This window comes from Lissotriton vulgaris, chromosome 6 (genome assembly GCF_964263255.1).
Source record: "Lissotriton vulgaris chromosome 6, aLisVul1.2, whole genome shotgun sequence".
NCBI classification, from domain to species: domain Eukaryota; kingdom Metazoa; phylum Chordata; class Amphibia; order Caudata; family Salamandridae; genus Lissotriton; species Lissotriton vulgaris.
This window is the reverse complement of record NC_141694.1, coordinates 991,660,720-991,683,216: the sequence shown is the minus strand read 5'-3', so window position 1 is coordinate 991,683,216 and position 22,497 is coordinate 991,660,720. Positions and strand designations below refer to the sequence as shown.

General features: G+C 47.9%; 1 protein-coding gene across 15 annotated transcripts in view; it reads left to right on the top strand.

The window, feature by feature from the left end:
- LOC147708315 (protein 4.1-like) overlaps nucleotides 1-22,497 on the top strand; it is a 1,681,744-nt gene that overhangs the window by 1,330,104 nt on the left and 329,143 nt on the right. For 9 of the 15 annotated variants that reach the window (XM_086927029.1, XM_086927026.1, XM_086927027.1 and 6 more), the window contains 3 exons: nucleotides 4,767-4,913; nucleotides 15,942-16,484; nucleotides 17,656-17,778. In XM_086927029.1, the coding sequence (XP_086783155.1) occupies nucleotides 4,767-4,913; nucleotides 15,942-16,484; nucleotides 17,656-17,778 (813 nt within the window). The remainder of the gene's footprint in view (nucleotides 1-4,766; nucleotides 4,914-15,941; nucleotides 16,485-17,655; nucleotides 17,779-22,497) is intronic. The other 6 variants (XM_086927031.1, XM_086927032.1, XM_086927033.1 and 3 more) reach the window with 3 other exon arrangements.

The following is a 22,497-nucleotide window of genomic DNA, read 5'->3' as shown; positions in this document are numbered from 1 at the left end:
CCCAGCGGGAACGTGAGTTTGAAGATCACCCATCATGCTAGCGCTGGCAGGCCGCAATAGGTACTCCAATCACGATGGAGGTCTGGACGGCCTGCTGCCAGCTTATGGGGCGACTTACGGCCAACTGCAACCTCAGAATCATCCACTTTAAATACCTGCATCAGGTATATTACTCACCATTGAGGCTCCACAAGTATGGCTTGAAAGAGACTGCGAGCTGTGCGCGCTGCGGAGCAGCGAATGCTGATTTTTACCATGTTGCATGGCTGTGTGGACCTGTGCTGGCCTTCTGGACCGATGTGGCTCGTATTTTGTCGGAAGTGGTGTTGGAACGTGTGCACTGCATGCCTGAGATGTGCCTGCTTGGTTATCTGAAATACTTAAAGCCAGCTAATAGACGTATTGTTGCGATCTCCACTTTGTGGCGCAGAGGTGGAGATTTAGGCCCGATCCCACTATCAAGCAGTGGCTCAGGGACCTGGTTTACTGTAGGAATCAGTTGCAAGCGTTTGAGGAGGAGTTGCCAGAGTTATCCCGACCGAAAGATTATTTGAGCCCCCTTACGGCATATTTGTGGACTCATCCAGATTTATTTTGAACAGTATTGTTGTATGTGCTGAACTTGCTGTATTGGCCTGCTATACCCTTAATGGACAAGATTTAGACTACTACCAAACTTGTCTCTAATAACACCGTATTTGTGGCATGGACTTCATTGGTTATAATTTGCCTACTGTGTAGGATTGCAGTCATGACGTCACCGCAGAATGGTGCATGTACATATATGTGTGGCCTCCTGGGATGGGGTTGGGGGTGGGATGGGAGGGGGGGAAGTTCTGGAGCTCTATGCATTTCATTTGTCTTGAAATGATTCGTAATCTTGAATGTGTCCTTTCTTCTTTTGGATATGTACTTGACAAAATTGATAAATAAAGTTAAAAAAAGAAAACAAATTGTGGCATAGTGCACAGCAAAGGCTGTGGATCCCCTTTCTGCCCTCTTCTCAGAGGTTCTCCTCTTCCTTTTTTCTTTGGCCCAGCAGGGCTCTGCTCTGGGCACTTTTAAGGGCTATCATTTGGCCATTTCGGCTTATCTTCGCCTTTCTGACCAGCCTTCTCTTTTCAAGTCCAGATTGTTTGCAGATTTCTCAAGGGCATTACTCATCTCTTTAGTCCTATTCCTTTCGTAATGACCCAGTGGGACTTGAACCTTGTCTTAACTTACCTTATGTGTGCTCCTTTTGATCCACTACATAATTGCCCTCTCAGACTCTTGACTCTTAAACCGCCTTTCTGGTTGCAATTACCTCTGCTCGCAGGGTGAGAGAGCTTCAGGCTTTATCTTACAAGCCTCCTTTCCTTGCTGTCCATCTTGGCAAGGTTGCCCTCCGAACTATGCATTCTTTTCTACCCAAAGTGGTTACCTCTGTCCACATCGGACAGACCACCACTTTGCCCACCTTCTTCCCGCTCCTGCATCCTTCCAAGGAGTAGGAGAGACTCCATTATCTGGATCAAAAACATGTGTTATCATTCTATCTAGATCGCACAAAACATTTCCAGGTGGATGATCAACTCTTTGTTGGCTATGTAGGCGCCAAGAAAGGTCGGGCTAGGCAAAAACTGACCGTCTCTCGATGGGTCGTTCTTTGCATCAAAATCGGTTATTGCTTGTCGAAAAAGGAACCTCCTGTAGGGCTACGTGCCCATTCTACTAGGGTGATGGCATTCACTACTGCTTTGAGACGTGGAGCCCCCCTCAATTTAATCTACCAGGCAGTTACGTGGGCATCACTGCACACGTTCACTAAGCATTATTGCCTGGATAGTCTGGTTCGGAGAGACGGCTTCTTTGGCCATTTGGTTCTCCAGGACTTTCTGGTGTCATCTTAGTTTGCAAACCCACTTCCTTGGTTGGTATTGCTGGGGTATCTATTCTAAGGTAAGGAATCTATAACTAATAGTCTCTTTCAGGTGAACAAGTAACTTACCTTCGGTAGCGACACATCTGTAAGAGATATGTTATGTTATGTTATGTTATATTTATTTTTGTATAGCGCACGGCTACTCAAAAAGAGTGTCCCGGCGCTTTGAGTAAGGAGAACTACAGCACAATAACATAACACAGTAAAAAAAGAAGCAGGGAAACAGAAAGAGAGAACAGCGGGACGGCCTACTGGGTAAACAGCCAGGTTTTGAGGCCTTTCCTAAATGCAAATAGGCTGGTGGCTCCCCGGAGTGTGAGCGGCAGTGAGTTCCACAACTGTGGCGCCAGCAATCCAAAGGAGCGGCCACCCAGGCGGGCTCTCTTCACTCGCGGGACAGCCGCCAGGAACAGAGATTCTGACCTCAGAGAACGGGCCGGATGATAAAAGGCAAGTCTCTTTTGGAGGTACTTCGCTCCCACCGCATGGAGGGCTTTATAGGCCAGAGTTAATGCCTTAAAAGCAATCCGTTTGCGGATGGGAAGCCAGTGCAACGTCTGCAGCAGGCCCGCAGCACTGGTTCGTCTGTTCAGACCAAAAATGGTCCTTGCAGCAGCGTTCTGCACGACTTGGAGCCGCTGTAGCAGATACTCTGGCAGGCCATGGTAAAGAACGTTCGAATAATCTAACCTAGAGCCGATCAGAGCCTGCACAGTCAGCTTCCTATGCTCCTCAGACAAAAGGGGTAGAAACCTCCGCAGCATCTTAAGGAGGCCGAAGCAAGTGCCCGTCACACCAAGGATCTGGGATTTCATAGTCAGACCCTTGTCCATCTTGACCCCCAAGTTCTTAGCAGTTTGGGATGAGCAAGACGGAGGGAACATGTTAATGGGCCACCAAGCCTGCCAGTCTGGCTCTGTAACGCACCCAAAGAAGAGTACCTCGGACTTATCGGAATTGCACTTGAGGCTGTTCAGTTGGAACCATTTAAAAACAGCCCCAAGGCAATCCTGGATACTCTCCCCGTCAAAGTCTCCTCCTCTCTTACAAGAGAAGAGGAGCTGGGTGTCGTCTGCGTAGGATACGATCTGGGCCCCGAACGACTCCGCCAGCGCCGCCAAAGGGGTCATGAAGATGTTAAAAAGGGTCGGGTTATAGATTCCTTACCACCCCGCCCATCCTCCCTGTTCTGTGAACTTACTTTTAGAGTAAGGGACTCCCTTTCAGGGCACTAGTTTTGTGCACCAGTGGTCAGTTTCTTGCATGGCTCTGTTCTTTTGGCGTGGAATGCCGTTCAAAAGAACTGACGTCAGCGCGCAGGGGTGGCGTCTAAGTGGATATCGCAGCGTCACCACAGCAATCACGACTACGAGTCGACAAACGCACAAGGATACTGCTGAGAAAAAATTCTCTGGATCCAGTCTGATGCCTGAGGGTAATTCTAAGGTAAAGAATCTATAACTAATATATGTCGCTTATAGATATATCATTACCAATTGTAAGTAACTTATTCTTTACTACTTTTTTGATAAGCCAGCCAGTAAGAGGAATATTTACAAAGAAGTGGCACAATATAGCTCAGCAGGCAAAGGCCCTGTGTCACCTGAAGAGAGTAATACTGCTCCAGCTTTTTAAATAAATGGTGCAATTCTGCTCTCTACGTGCACTGGCACACTCAGGGATGCCTTGTGCCATGGTGCAAGGGAGTCTGTGATGTGGTCAGGATAGTTTTTGTGTAGGAAGGGATACACTTTCTGTACAGAAACTATACCTGGGGCTTTTTTCTCTTTGTATGCGTGCTGCAGAATACAACACATGTGAAAAGAAGAAATGACAAGGAGAAATCTCATTATGCTAGCATCAGGCAGGCGCAACATTTTGGCGCAAAAATGTATGGGTGACTAATCCGGAATGCCCATGCACCACTCACAGAACTCCTACCTGACTCAATGTATTGCAAGGCAGCACAATGCACTATGTTGTTACTTTTTCTTACAAAAGCACGCAAACCTACATTTGCATGCTTTCTGAATACTGAAAAGGGTTTTGCACCGGGCTGCATAAAAAAAGTGACCTTGATGCAGTTCCTGATCCAGAAAATATACATTAAACCCTGCTAGTGAACTCATGATGACACAAAAAAACGGCAGACATAGCTGACCCAACCCCGGGCTCCCAGCCCCCTGTACCAAGCCAAACATGTTTTTATTTGGGGGGTACCACGCCCCAAACAACCGCCTGAAGCTAGGCCCTTAGAGCAGCATGTAAGAAGATGATTTTCCGCATGCTTGATAATGGCCCCTTGTTTGATGAAGTTTCGTTTACTGTAAGGAACTGAGGTGTTTATTCTCAGTGATGCTGATGGAACAGTAGTTGAGGAAAGCCAAGTTATGCACTACCTTCTAGGCCCTCCTGTCTCTTTTTACACTTTTTATGCTTATGGGTGATCTCACAAACAGGAGTATAGGTACAACAAGAGCATTAGAGTTTTCACTTAACTTGCCTGTTAAATTGTGAGCTTTCTGTAGAACTGCCCTGCTCTATTTAGAGTGGGAGCAGGGGGTCCTTTGTCCTGATTTAAATGTTAAAAGTAGATGATCATTTTTAAGATATATAATAAAATATTGCGGTAGGGGGAGGGTAATGATTATTCACGTTTTTCTTTAAAAAAACAAACGAGGTTTGTGGGTAAGCTCTAACTTTGACATTGCTCCTATTTTCTGGTGGGCAGTGAGACGAAGCATGGCTTCTTGCATTGCTGATTGTGTTTGCTTTTTAATGAAAAAAGTGTTATTTGTTGTGGAGATTTGTCCTACTATTTTCTTACGTTGAACATCGCTAGGATCTGGATAAGACACAGGATGAACTGTTGAAACATCAGGCTAGCATTAGTGAACTGAAGCGCAGTTTCATGGAGTCTTCACCTGAGCAACGTCCAAACGAATGGGAAAAACGTCGTATTGCACCGCTGTCTGTTCAAGCACCAGGGGTATGTCAAAACCCAGCTATCAACGTGCACTGTGTAAAAGTGTTTATAGTTTACAAACTATCTTAAGCATCCTAATATGTCAATTTTTGAGTAAAGAAAGGTATGGTCGAAGTATGTTATTGTTTTTCTAACAATAATTATTGTTTAAAACTAAAGTCCCCTTAATAGTGTGTTAACTAAAACTGACCAAGTTATTAAAATGATTACTAATTGTGATTAATACCAACAAACCAAAAACAATGTTTTCGAAACTGCTTTGTCTTTAACTGCTGTATATTGTTTCAACTATTACTGGCGTTTTTTAATTTCTTATAAACTAGTGCATTTGGTTAACGATATCATCTGACCCAAATCTATGTTTATTGGTTAGGGCATTGAATGGTTTCTGCAAAAGTTATTTAAGCGCCAACTTATTATAATGATGTTTGACTTGGGTATGACGGGTTGACAACAGGACGTAATCATTCTTCATCATTGTCTGCGCAATACATTTATATGCACGTTTGAACAGTCCTATCTTCTCTGCCAGGATCCTACAACATTGTTGGCCTGAATTAGTTTAGCAGACCCGTGGTTCCATCATAAGGTGACAGATATCCTGCCCGCCTTATTAGACGTGCAGTAGGACACAATGCGCTTGTATTAAGGCAGACTGGAAATCTTTCACATTTATGATGGAATGATCCATCTGCCAAACTCTAAATCTGGGCCTGTGACCTGTTTGAGCTTTATGAAGACCAAAAGAGATGATAAAGAATATATGGACTTAATGCCAGGGGGTTGCCTTTTATTCAATTTTTTACTGTATATCAGAGGACTTTTATCCACTAGTGCTGCCTTTCTCTTTTATATTTGGTCAATTTTAATTTTATTATATTTAATTACATCATTTTTTAAAGTTTGTATTAGGCTCTGTTTTGGAGGCTTTTTTTCTCTTGCTGCTAACTCTTTCAGCTTGCAAAAATAACAATTAATGGCAGAATGCAGAACAATGTCATACATTCACCCCAGTACAGAGATCTGGGCCTAAATCCATCGTTTTTTTGCTCACCATGCCATTCCAGTTTGGACCCAGCCATATGCAAATCAGTCTTGACCCTGCGCCCAATGGGAACAGTCCAGCCCGAACTCCCAGGCCATGTCCTCCCTGGACTGGAAACAAGCATCCTAGGACCGGTTTCAGGCTTTCAGCCCTCATCATTCAGGATAGCTGGACTCCAGTGGCACGAAGAGCACGGGACCCACGCCTGGGCGTATCTGAAAGAAACACGTTTGTTAGATTCCTTACCTTAGAATTACCCTCTTGCGTCAGATTGGATCCGGAAAGTTTTTTCGTCAGCAGTACCTCTGCTGGTCGGAAGGTGGCGTCGGTCTGCTCTGCATCCGTCGCCGGCATTGTGGTTTCCCGAATTACGTAGCGGCAGCTACTTAGACGACGCCCTCGCACGCTGACGTCAGTTCTTTCTTTTTCCGCACCAGCCAGCGCAGATCCGGTACCTCAGTCATTTTTTTTTTTACTTTTGTCAATGTCTTGTTTCGAGTCTCCGACTTTGAACAGGTGCAGGAGGGATAACTGGTTTTAAGGCCTGCAGTGCCTGTAACCGATTGATGTCAGTGACGGATCCGCACCGTGTGTGCCTCTTTTGTCGGGAGTGCGACCACGACTCCAAGTCGTACTCCGACTGACAGTTGTTGACGCCGAAGGCTTTGCAGGAGCGGTCCCAAAAGCTGATCTAATGCCGACAAACGGCTCCACGCCGTTCAAGGTCCCGGTCGAGAGGGAGGTCGAGGGACTGGTCGCGGAGCTACCACCATTCCGGTTCCAAGTCATCAAAGTCTTCGCACTTTGGTCGGGTAAGTCCAAGCATAAGAAGAAGTTGAAGAAGCATTGTCGCTCTTCGACTTCTCCTCGTCGGTTGGCTGATCCGAGGAGGCACGCGGGTGGTGTTACTCCTGCGGCTCCGCTCGCGGATCCCGAAAGGTCGACTCCGAGCTTCCCTCCATCTCCGGGACCCGGAGCGACCCCCGCCCAGCTTCATACGTTCTGCGATGCATGCCATCTTTGGGCGGGCCGACTCCCCCGGCGCGCCTTCGGGCCTCGCGGGCTCGGTCAGGGGACCTGGGTCTTTGCTGCCACCGGCTCCGGCTCCAGTGCTGCAGGTTCCCCTTGGATCCAGGCCTGATCCCGATCGGCGCTGGTTGACCTTATTACGCCTCCACCGGCACTGCTTCCTCAGGCACCACTTCCGCTACCGACTCCGGTCGTGCCCCCGGCCGGCGTCGACCCCGGCCTCCATCCTGCTGTGGACACAGAGCCAGGTGAGTTTTTCATGCCCCTGTTCCCTCCTAGGGTCCCTTTCCAACAACAGTGGCACCCAGAGGATGATGAGGAGGAGGACTGGGAGGGGTCAGGTGACCCTTTACCTGACCAGGTAGGTGCTGAGCAGGACTGAAGAGAGGAACTGGGGGATGCAGTGGTCTTGACACTTCACCCGACCTTGGCATGATGTCTCCTCCTACCGTGGCTACGGAGGAGGGAGCGTCATACGCTGTGGTGTTACGTAGGGCCACCAAGGCTCTCAACCTCGAGCTTCCTAGGGTGGCAGTCGGGACTAACCTCCTGACTGAGGTGCTTCAACCGGCGGTGAGCTCTTCGGAACCCCTTCTGCTGTTTAATGAGGCCCTCACTGACGTCCTTTTGGGCACGTAGTCCAGGCCCAACACCGCAGACAGGATGATCACCCAGCTTCGGGCGACCCCACTTTCCTCTCTTAACACTCCACCCCGGAGAGCTTGGTGGTCCAAGCCTCCACCTCCAAAAGCGCCTTCCCTACCGCTCCATCGGAAAGGGAATCCAGAAGCTGGACCATCATGGCAAAAAAATGTTGTCTTCCACCAGCTTAGGACTGCGGTCCGTAAACACTGCATGTCTCTTGAGCCGTTTTTCGCACTCCGTGTGGGATACGGTGATTCAAGTGCTGCCTCAGTGTCCGGAGGAGGCCCGGGCAGTGATCCCCCAGGAGAGGACGGGAGAGATGCAGCAAAGTTTACGATCTGTTGTGGGCTGGACACCGCTGACTGTCTGGGCAGGACTATTTCAACGTCGGCAGTGCTTTGATGCTACGCCATGATGAGGTGCATTGGCTTTTCAGGGGATGTCCAGAACTCCTTGATGGACATGCCTTATAATGGCTGTAGCCTTTTTGGTGACAAAGCAGACAACGCCTTAGAGAGCTTCAAGGACTCACGGGCAATGGCCAAGTATTTGGGTCTCTCTTCCCTTCTGGCGCAGTCTTCTTTTCACCCCTTTCGTAGCTACGGACGTGGTGCCCCGCTACGCCCCACCCTGGGCCACCGCAAGTTACCCAACCTTCGCACGGCCGGGGACGTGGAACCAACCGGGGAGGTTCTGGGGGCCAGCGGGTGGGCCAGTCCAACAACCCCCCCTCTGCAGCTGCCTCCAAACCCTCCTAGTCCCACCATTCAGGCCCATCAAACGCCAGTGGGTGGGAGGATTCACCATCCCCTCCCCCACTGGCGCACCATTACTTCGGGCAGGTGGGTTTTGCAAATAGTCCGAAGGGGCTACTCCCTTTTCTTCGAAACTACCCCTCCAGCCATGTCACCGCATGTCAGAGGATTATCTGGCCCTTCATCAGCAGGAAGTTACGGCTCTCTTGGCCAAGGGAGCCATCAAGCGCTTTCCTGTCCCAGAAGTAGGTTGTTGTTGTTACTCCCACTACTTTCTGGTTCCCAAAAAGGGCAAGGGCCTGCATCCTATCTTGTACCTCAGGGATGTCAATCACTCCCTCCGGAAGGAGAAGTTCAAGATGTTGACGCTTGCTCAGGTCCTGTCTGCCCTCGACCTGCAAGACTGGATGGTAGCGTTGGACTTGCATAATGCTTATTTTCACATTACCATCCTGGCCGCCCACCGGCGTTACCTACGGTTCACGGTAGGCTATGAGCAGTTTCAGTCCACTGTGCTCCCCTTTGGCCTTACCAGCGCCCTTTGTGTGTTCACGAAAGTGATGGCGGTGGTCGCAGCTCATCTGCTCAGATCAGGGGTTTCAGTCTTCCCCTATCTCGACGACTGGCTGTTGAAGGCAGGCTCGCCCCAGGCAGTTGTTTCCCACCTCCAAACTACAGCCGACCTCCTGCATTTGCTGGGGTTCTCCATCAATGTGCTGAAGCCGCACCGGATTCCCTCTCGCAGAAGCTCCACTTCATCGGAGCGGTTCTGGACACGACACGGTTTCGGGTCTATCCTCCCGAGTCCTGGATATTCGCGCTATGATTCCGATCTTTCAGCCTCTGTCCAGGGTTTAAGTCAGAATGACTCTAACGCATCCTACTGATCAATCATGCCTGGTGGCATATGCGGGCTCTGCAGTGGGACCTGAAGTTCCAGTGGGCGCAGCATCAGGGAAATCTGTCCGATTGCGTCCAGATCTCGGAGGGCACTGCTCGACAACTGCAGTGGTGGCTTACAAACCAGTATTGGGTCAGTGGCAGATCCCTCTCCCTTCCCCAACCAGACCACAGTGTGGTGACGGATACCTCCCTTCTGGGATGGGGCTGCCACATGGGAGAGGCGCTGAACAGAGGCCTCTGGTCTTCAGCAGAGTCCGTGCTTCACATCAACCTTCTGGAGTTCCCGGCGATTCATCTTCCACTGAAAGCATTCCTTCCCGCTGTCTGGGGAAGAGTAGTGCAGGTGTTCAGGGACCACACCACTGCCATGTGGTATTGCAACAAACAGGGTGGGGTGGGGTCGTGGACCCTCTGTCAGTAGGCCCTCCGCCTCTGGACATGGCTGGAACATCAAGGCATTTCCTTGGTGGGTAAACACCTGGCAGGTTCTCTGAACGCCAGGGCAGACTAACTCAACCACAGGAGCATAATGGATCACGAATAGCGTCTTCACTTGGAGGTGAGGAGAGCCTTGGTTAGATCAATTCACTACCGAAGAGAACGTGCAATGTCAACAATTCTGTGCGTTGGAATTTCCAAGGCGGCACTCCCTAGGCAACGCTTTTTGTCGCAAGTGGAGTTGCGGTCTGTTTTACGCCTTTCTGCCTATACCACTTTTGCCCAGAGTGCTGAAGAAGATCAGGCGCGACCGGGCCCAAGTCATTCTTGTGGTCCCGGATTGGGCATGAAGAGTCTGGTATCCCGAGCTGCTCAACGTGGCCATCGATCCTCCGATCAAACTGCCTCAATGGGAGGATCTTCTGTTGCAGCAGCAGGGGATGGTCCTCCACCCGAACCTGTCCAGGCTCCACTTCCTTGCGTGGAATTAAGCGGCGGCATTTGACGTCTTTCGACCTGCCTCCTAAAGTTTGTGACGTAATCTTGGCAGCTAGGCGTCCCTCCACAAAAACAGCATACGCATGCAGGTGGAACAAATTTGATTAAGCGGCGGCACTTGACGTCTTTCGACCTGCCTCCTAAAGTTTGTGACGTAATCTTGGCAGCCAGGCGTCCCTCCACAAAAACGGCATACGCATGCAGGTTGAACAAATTTGTCGCATGGTGCACAGCAAAGGCTGTGGATCCCCTTTTTGCCCCTCTTTCTGAAGTACTCTTGCTCCTTCTCTCTTTAGCCGAGCTGGGCTCTGCTCTGGGCACTATCAAGGGCTATCTTTCTGCCATGTCTGCTTTCTTTCGGCTGCCAGATCAGCCTTCTCTTTTCAAGTCTCCGGTAACTAACCGTTTCTTGAAATGCTTAACACATCTTTTTCTTCCAATTCCATTTGTTATGCCTCAGTGTGACTTGAACCTTGTGCTCACTTAGTTAATGTGTGCTCCCTTTGAGCCGCTTCATAACTGTCCCTTACGTCTCTTGGCTCTTAAGACTGCTTTCCTGGTAGCCATCACTCCTGCTAGAAAGGTGAGTGAGCTCCAGGCTCTTTCTTCAAAGCTTCTTTTCTTGTCTGTTCATCCGAAAAAGGAGGACCTGTCCATTCTTTCTTCCTAAGGTGGTTACTGCCTTCCTCATCGGACAGACAATTACTTTGCCCACCTTCTTTCCGTCTCTGCATTCTTTAAAGGAAGAAGAGAGGCTCCACCGTCTGGACCCAAAGTGTGCTCTTTCCTTCTGTCTGGAAAAGACACACAATTGATGGACATATCTCCTCCCTGGGCCCTGCCTCGCTGCTTTTAGGGGGCGATTTCAACATCACACCTTCAGCCACCCTTGATCGCTCTGCACCAGTGCGCTACCTCTCTCCTGCATTCCATACTAACCGACAACTCCCTGCTTGATGCGTGGCGGCACTCCCACTCTGCAGCGCGCAAAGGCACACATGTGACGGGCTCTCTGGGCTGTTGGTCCCGCCTGGATCTCTGGGTCACCACTCAAGATGCTTTAGCTTGGGTCTCCTCCGTAGAGCACATGGCACAGACACTTTATGACCACGCTCCCACCCACCTTAGCTTGCTCCCCTCGCACTCCCCGCAGCGCATATTTGCCTGGCGGCTGCCTCCCAATGCGCTCCCGGATTTGGTGTTCTGCGACAAGATCCAAACCGCAATCGCAAATTATTTTCATCTTAACGCTCCGTCAACTCCCCTTCCACATTTTGGGATGGTTTCAAGGTGGTGATTCGGAGCTAATGTATCTCTAAGCAGGCTAGTGTCCTGCGCTCTATTTGTGGTGCTCTTGAATGATTGGATGGAGAAATCAAGGCTCTTGACGCTTTGCATTCTCTTAGCCCTAATCCCGACATCCTTGCGCAGCGCTGGGTTAAACTTTCAGATTTTAATGATGAGGCCAATGGGGAACTCTCCTTTCTGTGTAGGGAGGCGAGGGCGCGTCGCTTTGGTGAAGGGGATCGCCTGGGCAAGACTTTAGCCAATCTCCTACGACTGTCTCATTCCGCATCTTATATCACAGCGCTCCAGGACAGGGGACCGGAAAGAACAACCTCTCCCGAGGAGTTGGTAGCTAGATTCACCGCCTTCTACTCTCAACTCTACATCACTGGGGTTGTTCCTTCGCTCGACATACTTGACCAATACTTCGATACTCTTGAGCTCCTCTGGCTGGGCAACAGCCACCGGGAGTACCTCGATGAACCCTTTTCTAAGGAGGAGATCCTGGCAGTCATTAATAGTCTGCTTGGCGATAAGGCTACGTGCTCCGACTGTTTACCTGCGTCCTTTTACAAAGCCTACGCGCCCATTCTGGTTGCTCACCTTGCCGCTATATAGAACGACTCCTTTGAGTGCGGTCACTTCCCTCCTTCGCTCCGCTAGGCCCTGTTAATACTTCTTTTAAAACCGGACAAGTCCCGCGAGTTCCTTGACTCTTACTGCCCGCTGTCTCTCATCAACAACCATAATAAGATTTTCGCCAGATGTTGTCCTCCCGCCTCCTTCCTCTGATGCCCCGGATAGCTCGCCCAGACCAGTCAAGTTTCATCCCTTTTCGTGCCACGTCGCATAATCTCCGGACTATATTCACCGTTCTCCAACAAATCAACCCCCCTCTTCCGGCCGTGGCTGCCCTCTTAGATGCTACCAAAGCCTTTGATACTCTTGAGTGCCCTTTCCTCTTTTACCTCCTCCCTCGCTTAGGCTTTAGCCCAGTTTTTATGTGCAAAGTCCACCTTCTTTATTCCCTCCCCACAGCTCGCCTTCGGATCAATGGTCAGATCACGCAGCCCCTCCCTGTTGCTAGGGGCATGAGGCAGGGCTGCCAACTCTTACCCATGCTCTTCGCTGTAGCTACGAGCCCCTTGCCGCTAGGCTCCAGCAGCATCATACCCTGAGGGGTCTTGGCTTTGCGGTTCGAGCCTTGGTTGTCTCTATGTACGCGGACGACGTCACACTCTATGTCCACAGTCCCCAAGAAAATCTCGGCCCCATGGTCCGCGAGGTGGTGAACTTCGGGGGTTTGTCTGGCATCCAGGTTAACTAGGGTAAGTCTATTGTCTTTCCCCTGACGGACGCCACTGTCCCCTTCACTCCGGATTATCCGTTTGTGTGGGCTTCGGGGCCTACTAGATATCCGGGCATTTGGCTCAGCAGGAACGTGGACGAACTCTGTAGGGCAAATTTCGGCTGGGCGGTTGCCTGGCTGGAAACTAAGATTCCCCTCTGGTGGCACGTGCCCCTGTCTCTGGTGGGGCGCATAGCCATCGCCAAGATTGTGGTGCTCCCGAAGTTTCTATACCTGTTCCTGAATATCCCTGTCCCTCTCGTGGCTCATTTTTTTCGTAAACTTTGCTCCCTCATCATCTCTTGTCAGGGCTGGGCGTCAGCCTAGAATTGCATATGATACTCTTGCACTCCCCTCACTGTGTGGTGGGCTGGGCGGCCCTGATTTCAAATTATACTCCCTTAGTGCCCAAGCCAGATTCCTGCACTTCTGGCTGCATCCGATGCCTTTTCAGCCTTACGTGGCGGGGGAAGCTGATCTTGCGGCCCCCTCGCCGCTCCTTACTGCTATCTTTGTCCCCTCAAAACCCCAGCGAGGAGAGATCAGCATGGTGGAGGCCCTGCGTTGGGCCTGGGACGGCCTTTGGATATACTCTGGCTCCAGCATGCCCTCCGCTAATGCCATGCCCATCACACACAATACGGTATTCCCGCCACTGCAAACTGCTGGGATGGTTAAACAGGCAACGCGCCTGGGCCTGTCCACGTTCTCGGGCCTCTACCCAGCCAACGGCTTCTTTTCTCTTCCAGACGAGTCCGGCCCCATGGACACTCTTCTATATTACCAACTTAGAGCATCCTGCAGGGAGATGCACCCCCACATTTCCTCAGCCCCCTCCTTTGATGGCTGCCCTCGACTTTGCATACACATCCGCCTCCCCTCACAAACTGGTCTCCAGACTTTATGCCCTCACGCTGGCGGCATCCCCAATTTCCGTTGCCCGCGCTGCTTGGAGCTTGGAGCGAGGACCTAGGCACCGATCTCTCTCAGGAGGTCTGGCTGTATTGTTGCAAGCAGACTAAACGTTTGTCCCCTAACTACCGCCTGCGCCTTATACATTTTAAATGTCTGCATAGACTGTACCGCTCCCCTGCCCAGCTGCACAGAATGGGCCTCGCTTCTAGCAATAGCTGTCTCCCATGCTCCGCCCCCGCTGCAAACTTTTCTCATCTCGCCTGGCCCAAAGGTTTCCGCTAATTGGTGCGAGGTGTGCACCGCCATCACTGAGATCACCTCCACGCCTGTCACGCCAGACCCACTGATCTGCCTCTTAGGCTTTGTGAAACCTTATCCTGACGCCTCCCGCCGGCTCACTGCTATGCTGCTTGTTCTCGTACGGCGCAGGGTCGCCATGCATTGGGGTCAAAGACCTGCACCCAGGGTCTGTGCTTGGCTTTGAGGATGCTGGGCGTTGTCAGACGCTTCTGTCCGAATTCTGGGATTTGATGCCGGCAACTTGCCGGCAGCTTGACGGCATATTGACATCTGGGGTCCTCTCGTTTCATACCTCCTGCGCCAGAGCACTCTGCCCTCCGCAGCCTCCCCAACGCCCCCTGCCGGCTCATTGCCCACGGCAGCCGCCGGTGATGGCTCGTAGAGTGTTGCTTCCCCATCTATGCGCTCTGCTGGTTCTCTGCGGCCTCTCTCGCCAGCACTTGGCCTCTCCTGGGAGCGCCTCCATGCCCTTCTTGCTCCATCTCCTGTCACTCCCCTCCGTGTATTGTTGTGGGCTGCTAGTGCACAATTGTTTCTACGATGCATGTACAGATGTGGTTTTTCCTCTATCTGTGCAGAATCCCCGCCTGCATACCTTGTAACTTGATGTGCAAGTTTCTCAATATAGGTTTTTGAAAATAAAAAAATAAATAAAAAAACCTTGCGTTAGCCAATGAGAATCCGGGGGCAGGCAATGAGAGAAGGCATCAGTCCCTCTCTCTTCACAGAGTGTGAGGGGGTCATGAGGCTGCTGAATACAGCTCACTGTGTGATGAGGTGTCACTACTGGACACTCGGCGCCCCAGCACTTGAGGGCTTAAAACTGAAGTATCCAGGTCCGAATCTATCAGGGACACTCCACAGCAACATGAGAGGGGGAACCCTGAAGCACGTTGTCAGACTGAGGAGTTCACACCCACAGGGCTGTGAAATCCTCGTTCTGGCACAGTTCAGCTTAGGCAGTTAGGCACCCGCACATTTATTGCATGTATAGCACCTGGCTGCCTGACCTGAACGTGTCATGTTTCCAAAAAAGGTGAGGGCCACGCCTACCCTAGTCTTAACTTGGTTGCAAATGGCCTGTAAAACCATACAAGTGGAACGGAATCTGCTGCAAAGTTGTTGAAGGAGCGGATGAAATGTTGAATAATCTTTCCTGACACAAAAAATTGCCAAAATGAAACAATGGCCAAATTGGATTTCCCTGCAGTTCTTGTTTTCAAACCATTATCTTTTTTAAACAAAAAAATCATGTTATCATCAGTGAGACCCCATTGGCATCACACTAGAAGTTCCGTAGAATTGATTCTACTAATATTATGTTTCAGTAATGTAAAATAAAGGGCCTCATAAGAACATACATATATATCTGTGCTGAAGAAGACCCTGAAAGCTGGTTGTATTAAGAATAGATGTAATTTGCACAGCAACCTTCTTTTCTCATTAGTGGACTTGATTCCACACTAATCAGTTTTATTTCATAATTGTTACTCCATATAATATACTTGTGTCCCTTTCTGTTTGTATTGCATTTGTCTTTTTTTGCTAGGGATATATTTTTTTGGTTTGCAAGCTGATGTTGAAACAATCATCTGGCTGTTATTATGTTCATTGAATGCTCTTTGATTGCTTTAGTATTTCACAGAGCATATTCATGGAGCACCAATGCCTCACACTGTGCCCTCTGATGTTTTAGAGGCGTAATCAAATGTTATATGTGAATTCTGGCTACCTCCACATACGTCTCCATTCCCTTTCATTTGATCGTCATCAGTTCTTTTGTTTGCTTGCTATTTTCTGTTTTCCCATATTTTGTCTTTAGTTATTCATGAAATTTTGTTTTATCCATCCATTTTTTTGGTGTATAGAGCACAAGTGAGATTCAGAAGGTAGTGGATGACCAGGTGGAATTTGTGACCGAAGACAAAATATTTGATAAAAAATGGAAGAATGAATTAAATGGACATCTTCACAATTATGAAGAAGTCACAGGACAGCATCAGGACTTGGTAGTTCCAACTCAGAAAGCCTCTGGCTCTCTTTCTTCTTCTGGGAGCAGCAGTGAGAGTGAGGAGGAGGGTGCGGAGTACCGGGCCGACTGCGGAGTTCCAGATGGAGTCATAAAGGAGGAACTTGAAGAACAACTGGAAGATGTTGAGAAACCATGTCCAGAAGTGAGTGCACATCCAATCGAAGCTGTAGATGGGAGTCATGTCACAGTGATGAGCACGGGCAACCAGAGTGTGGTTGAAGATCTGACCCATGAATTCACAGTTGCCAATTGCAAGGCATCATCAACACTTTTACCAGACGAGATCAATTGCAGAACAACAGATGAACATCCTAAAATGAATGGAGATGCCTCTCACTTTGACACTGATGTTTCACCTCAAATATTGTTTTGTTCCGAGGTAAATGGTCTGTACCGAATGGGAGTGAGATGCTAGATAGTTTCTTGTAAGGGTTGAAACCTGCCTTTATGCTTTTGTCCTCAGTATGTGTTTGGTTGATCACAACATATGGATCTTTTCTTTAATGGAACCAATGATGAGCAAGTCAACTGTACCTGCTTCACTCATGGTTTTGTCTCCATCCTTACATATGGAAAATCAGCAGCGCAAACACTTGTGCCAGAACCATACATCATTTCTGTATTATGTTTTCTGTTGTTTGCCCTTCCTGTTTTGTCATTCCTCTCTCAAAGTCTTCATTTGTTTCTTTTTTTGTTTCACACAGTGTTTGTTGTTCATATTTTCCAAATGCTAAAAACAGCCTGTATGTCTTCATTTCTTGTCTGTCATTCACCGTTTTATTTACCTTTTCTAATGTATTTTGTAAACAGTTTTACACCATCATGGGGTAACCATTACTTTCATAAGTGATGTGACACAATTGATTTAATTAATTACCGCAAGAGCATGCAATAGAAAGAATTTACAAATAATAGATCGCAACATCCTAAAATCAGTATTGCTTTATGTTTTTTAAACTTTTGCTGTGTCCTTGTAATGTAACAATTTTACACCTAGCAAATCCTTGTTCAGATCTTTACGAAGTTGTACATACACATGTTTGCACGCTACTTGGTACACCCTCTATTATCCAGTACAGCTTTCTTTTAGAGACCTCTAAATGCAGCTCCAGCTTTGCTAGTGCTCTCCTGGACGCTTACTGTTGAGCATGTGAGCTACAGCAGTGATGCCTTGAATGTAGTGAAATGTCAGCAGCCGTTAGAACATTTTTTACTTTTCAAAACCACATTTCTCTTGTTGACTTAAGGGCAGCAGCATTTCATTTCTGCTGAGTGAGTTGATATCTTACTCATAAGAGAATCAAGCTTAGACTTTGTTTCAGAGCCTGGGGACGGGGGTGTTGTAGTCAGTTCGAGAAGTAATGGGATTTCGCAATACATTTCCGCTACTTCTTTGTTGTCTTCTTCCTTGAAATTTTGTTTGGTGGTAGAAGTGTCTTTAGTACTTGTTTACTGCCTATTATTTGAAAGGAAGGGAAGACATTACCCAACAAATGGTTTTGTCACATTCTTTGTATTTGGCAATAACTTTATTCTGCATTTTTACCCAGCCTCCAGTGGTGAAAACCGAGATGGTCACTATTTCTGATGCTTCACAGAGAGCAGAAATCTGCACTAAAGAAGTTCCTTTAGTCCAGACCGAGACTAAAACAATCACTTATGAATCATCACAGGTAATTTTGGAGCCCTCCTTGATGTTTTGTTTGGTGCTGGAATCATACACGGGGTACTTAAACACACTCTGCATAAAGTAATATATGGAAATACTCCAGATATTCTAAACAACAGACAATTAACCCAAGTGCATAACTTTTCCTTTCTTACAACTTCTTTTTATTGCAGAGTGCTCAGCCAACAGTACATCAAGAAACATTTTCCACATATCTTATATGATGCATTATTTTACATTCATCATTTCACCAGTTATTGAATAGGTAATCAACATAGAGTAGTACAAGCCTTCACTTTTTCCCACTGTTCCTACCTATAGTCCTCTGTAACCCTTTCAGTTCCCCAAAATTTGTTCCCATTTCCTCGGACACCCTCTACTCAAGTATATAGTGTGCCAAGTGCATAACTTATGTTTTTAGTTCATCCTAAGGCATGAGTTTTTGCAAATCATTTTTAGACTTATCACAATAGAAATGGTCCAACCTGAACTTTAATGCCACATCCCTCTGAATGAATACAACACCAATCTTAGTAATTCGACCTTGTTGTTTCTATGGAAACTTGCAGCATGATTACAAAGTTTAGGACTTATGTCTCCAGATACCCAAACCACTAAGGATAACCAGCATAGGCAAAGGTAATCTGTAGAAATGCTTGAATACATTTGAACCAAATGCATTTTCTCTATTTACAGACCCTGGGTTCACAGTGTCATAGGGACTCAAACTGCCTCATACCAATGTAGCCCAGTAATGCAGTGCACGGTCTTTCAAGATTTCTAGTGTGGTGTGGTACAGTCAAGTCTACTTTGCACATGATTATCCATTTCTTTGATGGCACAGACAAGCTAAAAAGTACCAACAAAGAAATAGGACTGACACTTTGTTAGGATGAAGTGTTTATTTTAAGTGGGATGCCTTTGTGTGTGTTGCCTCCAACTTTTTGGAGTCAGGAACTTAATTATATTTAAGACCAGATTTACTAAGATATTGTGTTGTAGTTGTGTCGTCTTTTTGACGCAGCCTTGCAAAATCCTTTTTTGTATTCACAAAACACATATATATAGGTTGCCCCAGTATTGGAACTTTCCTAGATTCCCATAGCTTGTATCATTCCCAGTCGTCGGAATGGGAGCCTCGGTAAATAAAAAATACTATAGCAGTAGGTACAAAAGAGAAAGAAAGGCCTAGGCCTCATCTCATGTTGTAGCATATCCACATCCTTTTGTAAAAGAGACCAAAAACTTGCAACAAACAATCAGATTAGCCTCACCCCATAGAACCTTCCTGAGAGAACCAAGATTTTCTACCGCACATTGTGCTAAGGGAGTCTCCTCTGAGCTCTGCTAAGTTTTGTCTACAACTTTGGATTTCAGCTACTTTTTTCTTCAAAATGTCAGATAAAAAGAAGGCTTTATTTAAGGCTTGTGCTACCTGTTCTAAGAAGAGGCTTTATGTGGAGAACAAGCATAAGGATTATATTTATTGCTTGTACCCTGACCACAAAGCCACTGATTGTAAAATCTGCAGAACCTTCTCCACCAAGACACTGAGAGACAGGGAAGGAAGACTTTTGGCTTGGCTACAGAAGATGAAGTCTCGGAAGGAGGTGATTTCTAGTGACAGCGAGGATTCCTCCTCAGCTTCTTCATCAAGGAGATCTAAGAAGAGGGGTAGGTCTTCGCCTTCAACATCAACTGAACCTCCTGCTAAGGCCTCTCAAAAGACCTCTGATAGGTCTCATGGGCCCAGTCCCGGTAAATCTCCTCACCGAGGTGCAAAGGAGAAGGAGGGACTTGTGACTGAGGTAATTTCTACACAGAAGGTAACTCAAGTATCTTCTGTTGTCTCGCCACCATCTGAGAAGACCAAAGGTTTTAAAAAGCCAGCATCTTTACCTCAGGAAGGAAAATCGGACAAGAAGACCCGTTCGTCGACGACAGCTTCATCAGGTACGTCAACAACGGTTTCTAAAGGGCATCAGGTGTCGATTATGGCTCCGTGTTCAACGGCTTCGTCGACTACAGCTTCGACGACGACTTCGTCGACGACGCATGGTCCTGTTTCAGCTTCGTCGACGAATGGTCCTGTTTCAGCTTCGTCGACGATATTAATAACCTCGACGTCTACGAGGTTGACGCCGACGGTGGTGTCGCCGATAACGAAGACGTCGCCGACGACATCGGCGGCTACCATGATATTGACGGCGAGTTCGTCGGCGATGCCTTCGACGATTTCTCCACAGTCGACGATGATCCCTTCTCCGTCGACGATGCCTTCGTCGACGACAATTCCATCGATGACAACTATGTCGTTGATGACTCTGTCGACGGTGCAAAAAGTTAGGATTTCAATCAAGAAACGCCAAATTACACCTGAGATGACATCTTCCCGAAGAGTGACACCTTTGCCTCCGGCTTTACTTTTAGATGAAGACTATTCTGATGAGGAAGATAGTCCTTATGGCGATGCATATAGTCCTTCTCAGCTCCAGGTGAAATACCAGGATTCAGATTCTGATGACTATTATGAAGAACATCGGCAACCCCCTCCTAGGGAAAGACCTCCGGAACAGTCTCAGCAGGGTATGGTGTCTATGCCTTCTTCCCTAATAAGAGATTTCCATCCCAACAATCTGAATCCATGGAACCACCTCCGCATCCACCGCCACCACCACCGCCTCTTCCTTTGACTTCTACGGTTCAACCATCAGAGCCGGAACCTTTGGAGGAACGACAAAATATCGCCACGGGGCAGGCTAATGCGGATGATGATGAGGACGATGATTCCTCGGGGGATGACCGGAATGTAAGAGAGGTCCCAAACCCGGATAAAGAATGGGACGACTATAATGTACTAGATCCCGCATCACCTGTACCGGATCCTGTGGATTCTCCTCCAGCAGACATCAGAGTTTTCCATAATCTCATGGAGAGAGCTTCAAAAAGATTTTGTCTTCCTGTTCCGGTGGTTCAATCGGACTGCTTTCTCTATGACTTTAAAGAGCCTTATAGAAAATCCATTCGCTCTATTCCCATATTAGAGCATATATATGGACTGAAGGTATGAAGGTTATGCATTCCCCACTACTGTTATCCATGTTCTATCGCGGCTGGAGAAAAAATATAAGGCTCCTGATGGTAGTCCTGCTTGCCTGGTTGGTCAACCAAAGCCTGACTCCGTAATCTCCCAGAGAAAGTCAAAAAACCCATTGACTCCTCTTGTCTCACCGCCAGACAGAGTAGGCAGACGCCTTGACAACGTGGGTAAGAGATTCTCTTCAGTGTCCAGCCTCCTGGTTCGAGCCTCCAATGCACTGGCAATTTTGAGATTATATGATCGCCAAATGTGGTGTGATTTGGCTCCTTTCATTGATCAGTTACCGGATACTTCAAAGGCGGATGCAAAGAAAATCCTGGAGGAGGGGGAGCAATCTTCCTCAGAGATTATTGATTGTGCCATGGACATTGCCACAACTGTTTTTCGCGCCTTGGCAGGCTCAGCTGTCCTAAGGAGGCATGGTTGGCTTCGGGCTACCTGGTTTCGCCCTGAGGTACAAAATAAGATTTGGACCTGCCATTTGATGAGGACATGCTTTTTGGTAAGCATATAGACGATGCCTTACAGGAAATCAAAAAGGACACAGAAACAGCTAAGTCCTTAGGCACATTACAATATCGCAAGGTACCTTTCCGAGGGGCAAAAGGGAAAGGTTTTTCAAATTACAGAGGAGGATACCAACAAGGCTACTCCTCCTAAACGCAATCTTCGCAGACTTACAAGCCTCAATACTTTTAACGCCAGGGCCAGTCGGCGTCTTTCTCTCGCCAACCTGCAATAGGTCATCAGGGGCATCAAGGGAGAGATTTATCTAAACGTCAATAGCGGCCTCTCGGCTCTGTCTGCTGTTCCTCCACCCCTGGTAACATCAGTAGGGGGCAGGATTTCACACTGTCTGCGCAGCTGGAAGATCATAACATCAGATTGGTGGGTCTTCAATATTGTACAATTTGACTACACATTGGAATTCCAAGACATCCCACCTTCCAGAGCTCCTCGCGCCACAAGTCAAAACATCGACGGCTTCTACGACTCGAAGCCCACAAAGGGAGCAATAGCGCCTGCGCTCTATCTCAAAGAGGAGAAGGGTTCTATTCCAGGTTTTTCCTGGTTCGCAAGACGGAGGAGAAATGGCCCAATTTTAGACCTGATGGAGCTCAACACCTATATCATAAAAATAACAGGATGGTATTCCTTCAGGATATTTTGCACCTTCTAAATCCAGGAGATTACATGGCCACTCTGGATCTCTAGGATACATATTTTCACGTGCCGATCCACCCAGCTCACAGACAATACTTACGCTTCACAGTAGCCAAGAGCCATTTTTAATTCAAAGTCCTGCCTTTCGGGCTGAGATCCGCTCCTCAGATTTTCACGAAGGTTTTAGCCCCGGTGGCAGCATTTCTCAGAAAACAATCTCTAGAAGTATTTCCCTACCTAGACGATTGGTTGATAAAAGCTCCATCTTCTCAAGCAACTACAAGAGCAGTCACAAGTTGCATTCGACTTTTCGAGCATCTAAGTCTACAACTCAACAGTAACAAATCGGTCCTTATCCCATCCAGGTCGGCCAAATTCCTATGTTCCATTTTGGATACAAGATGCTGCAAGGCTTTCCCATCAGAGGAAAGACGAGAAAAATTCATTCTCTCGGCTTGT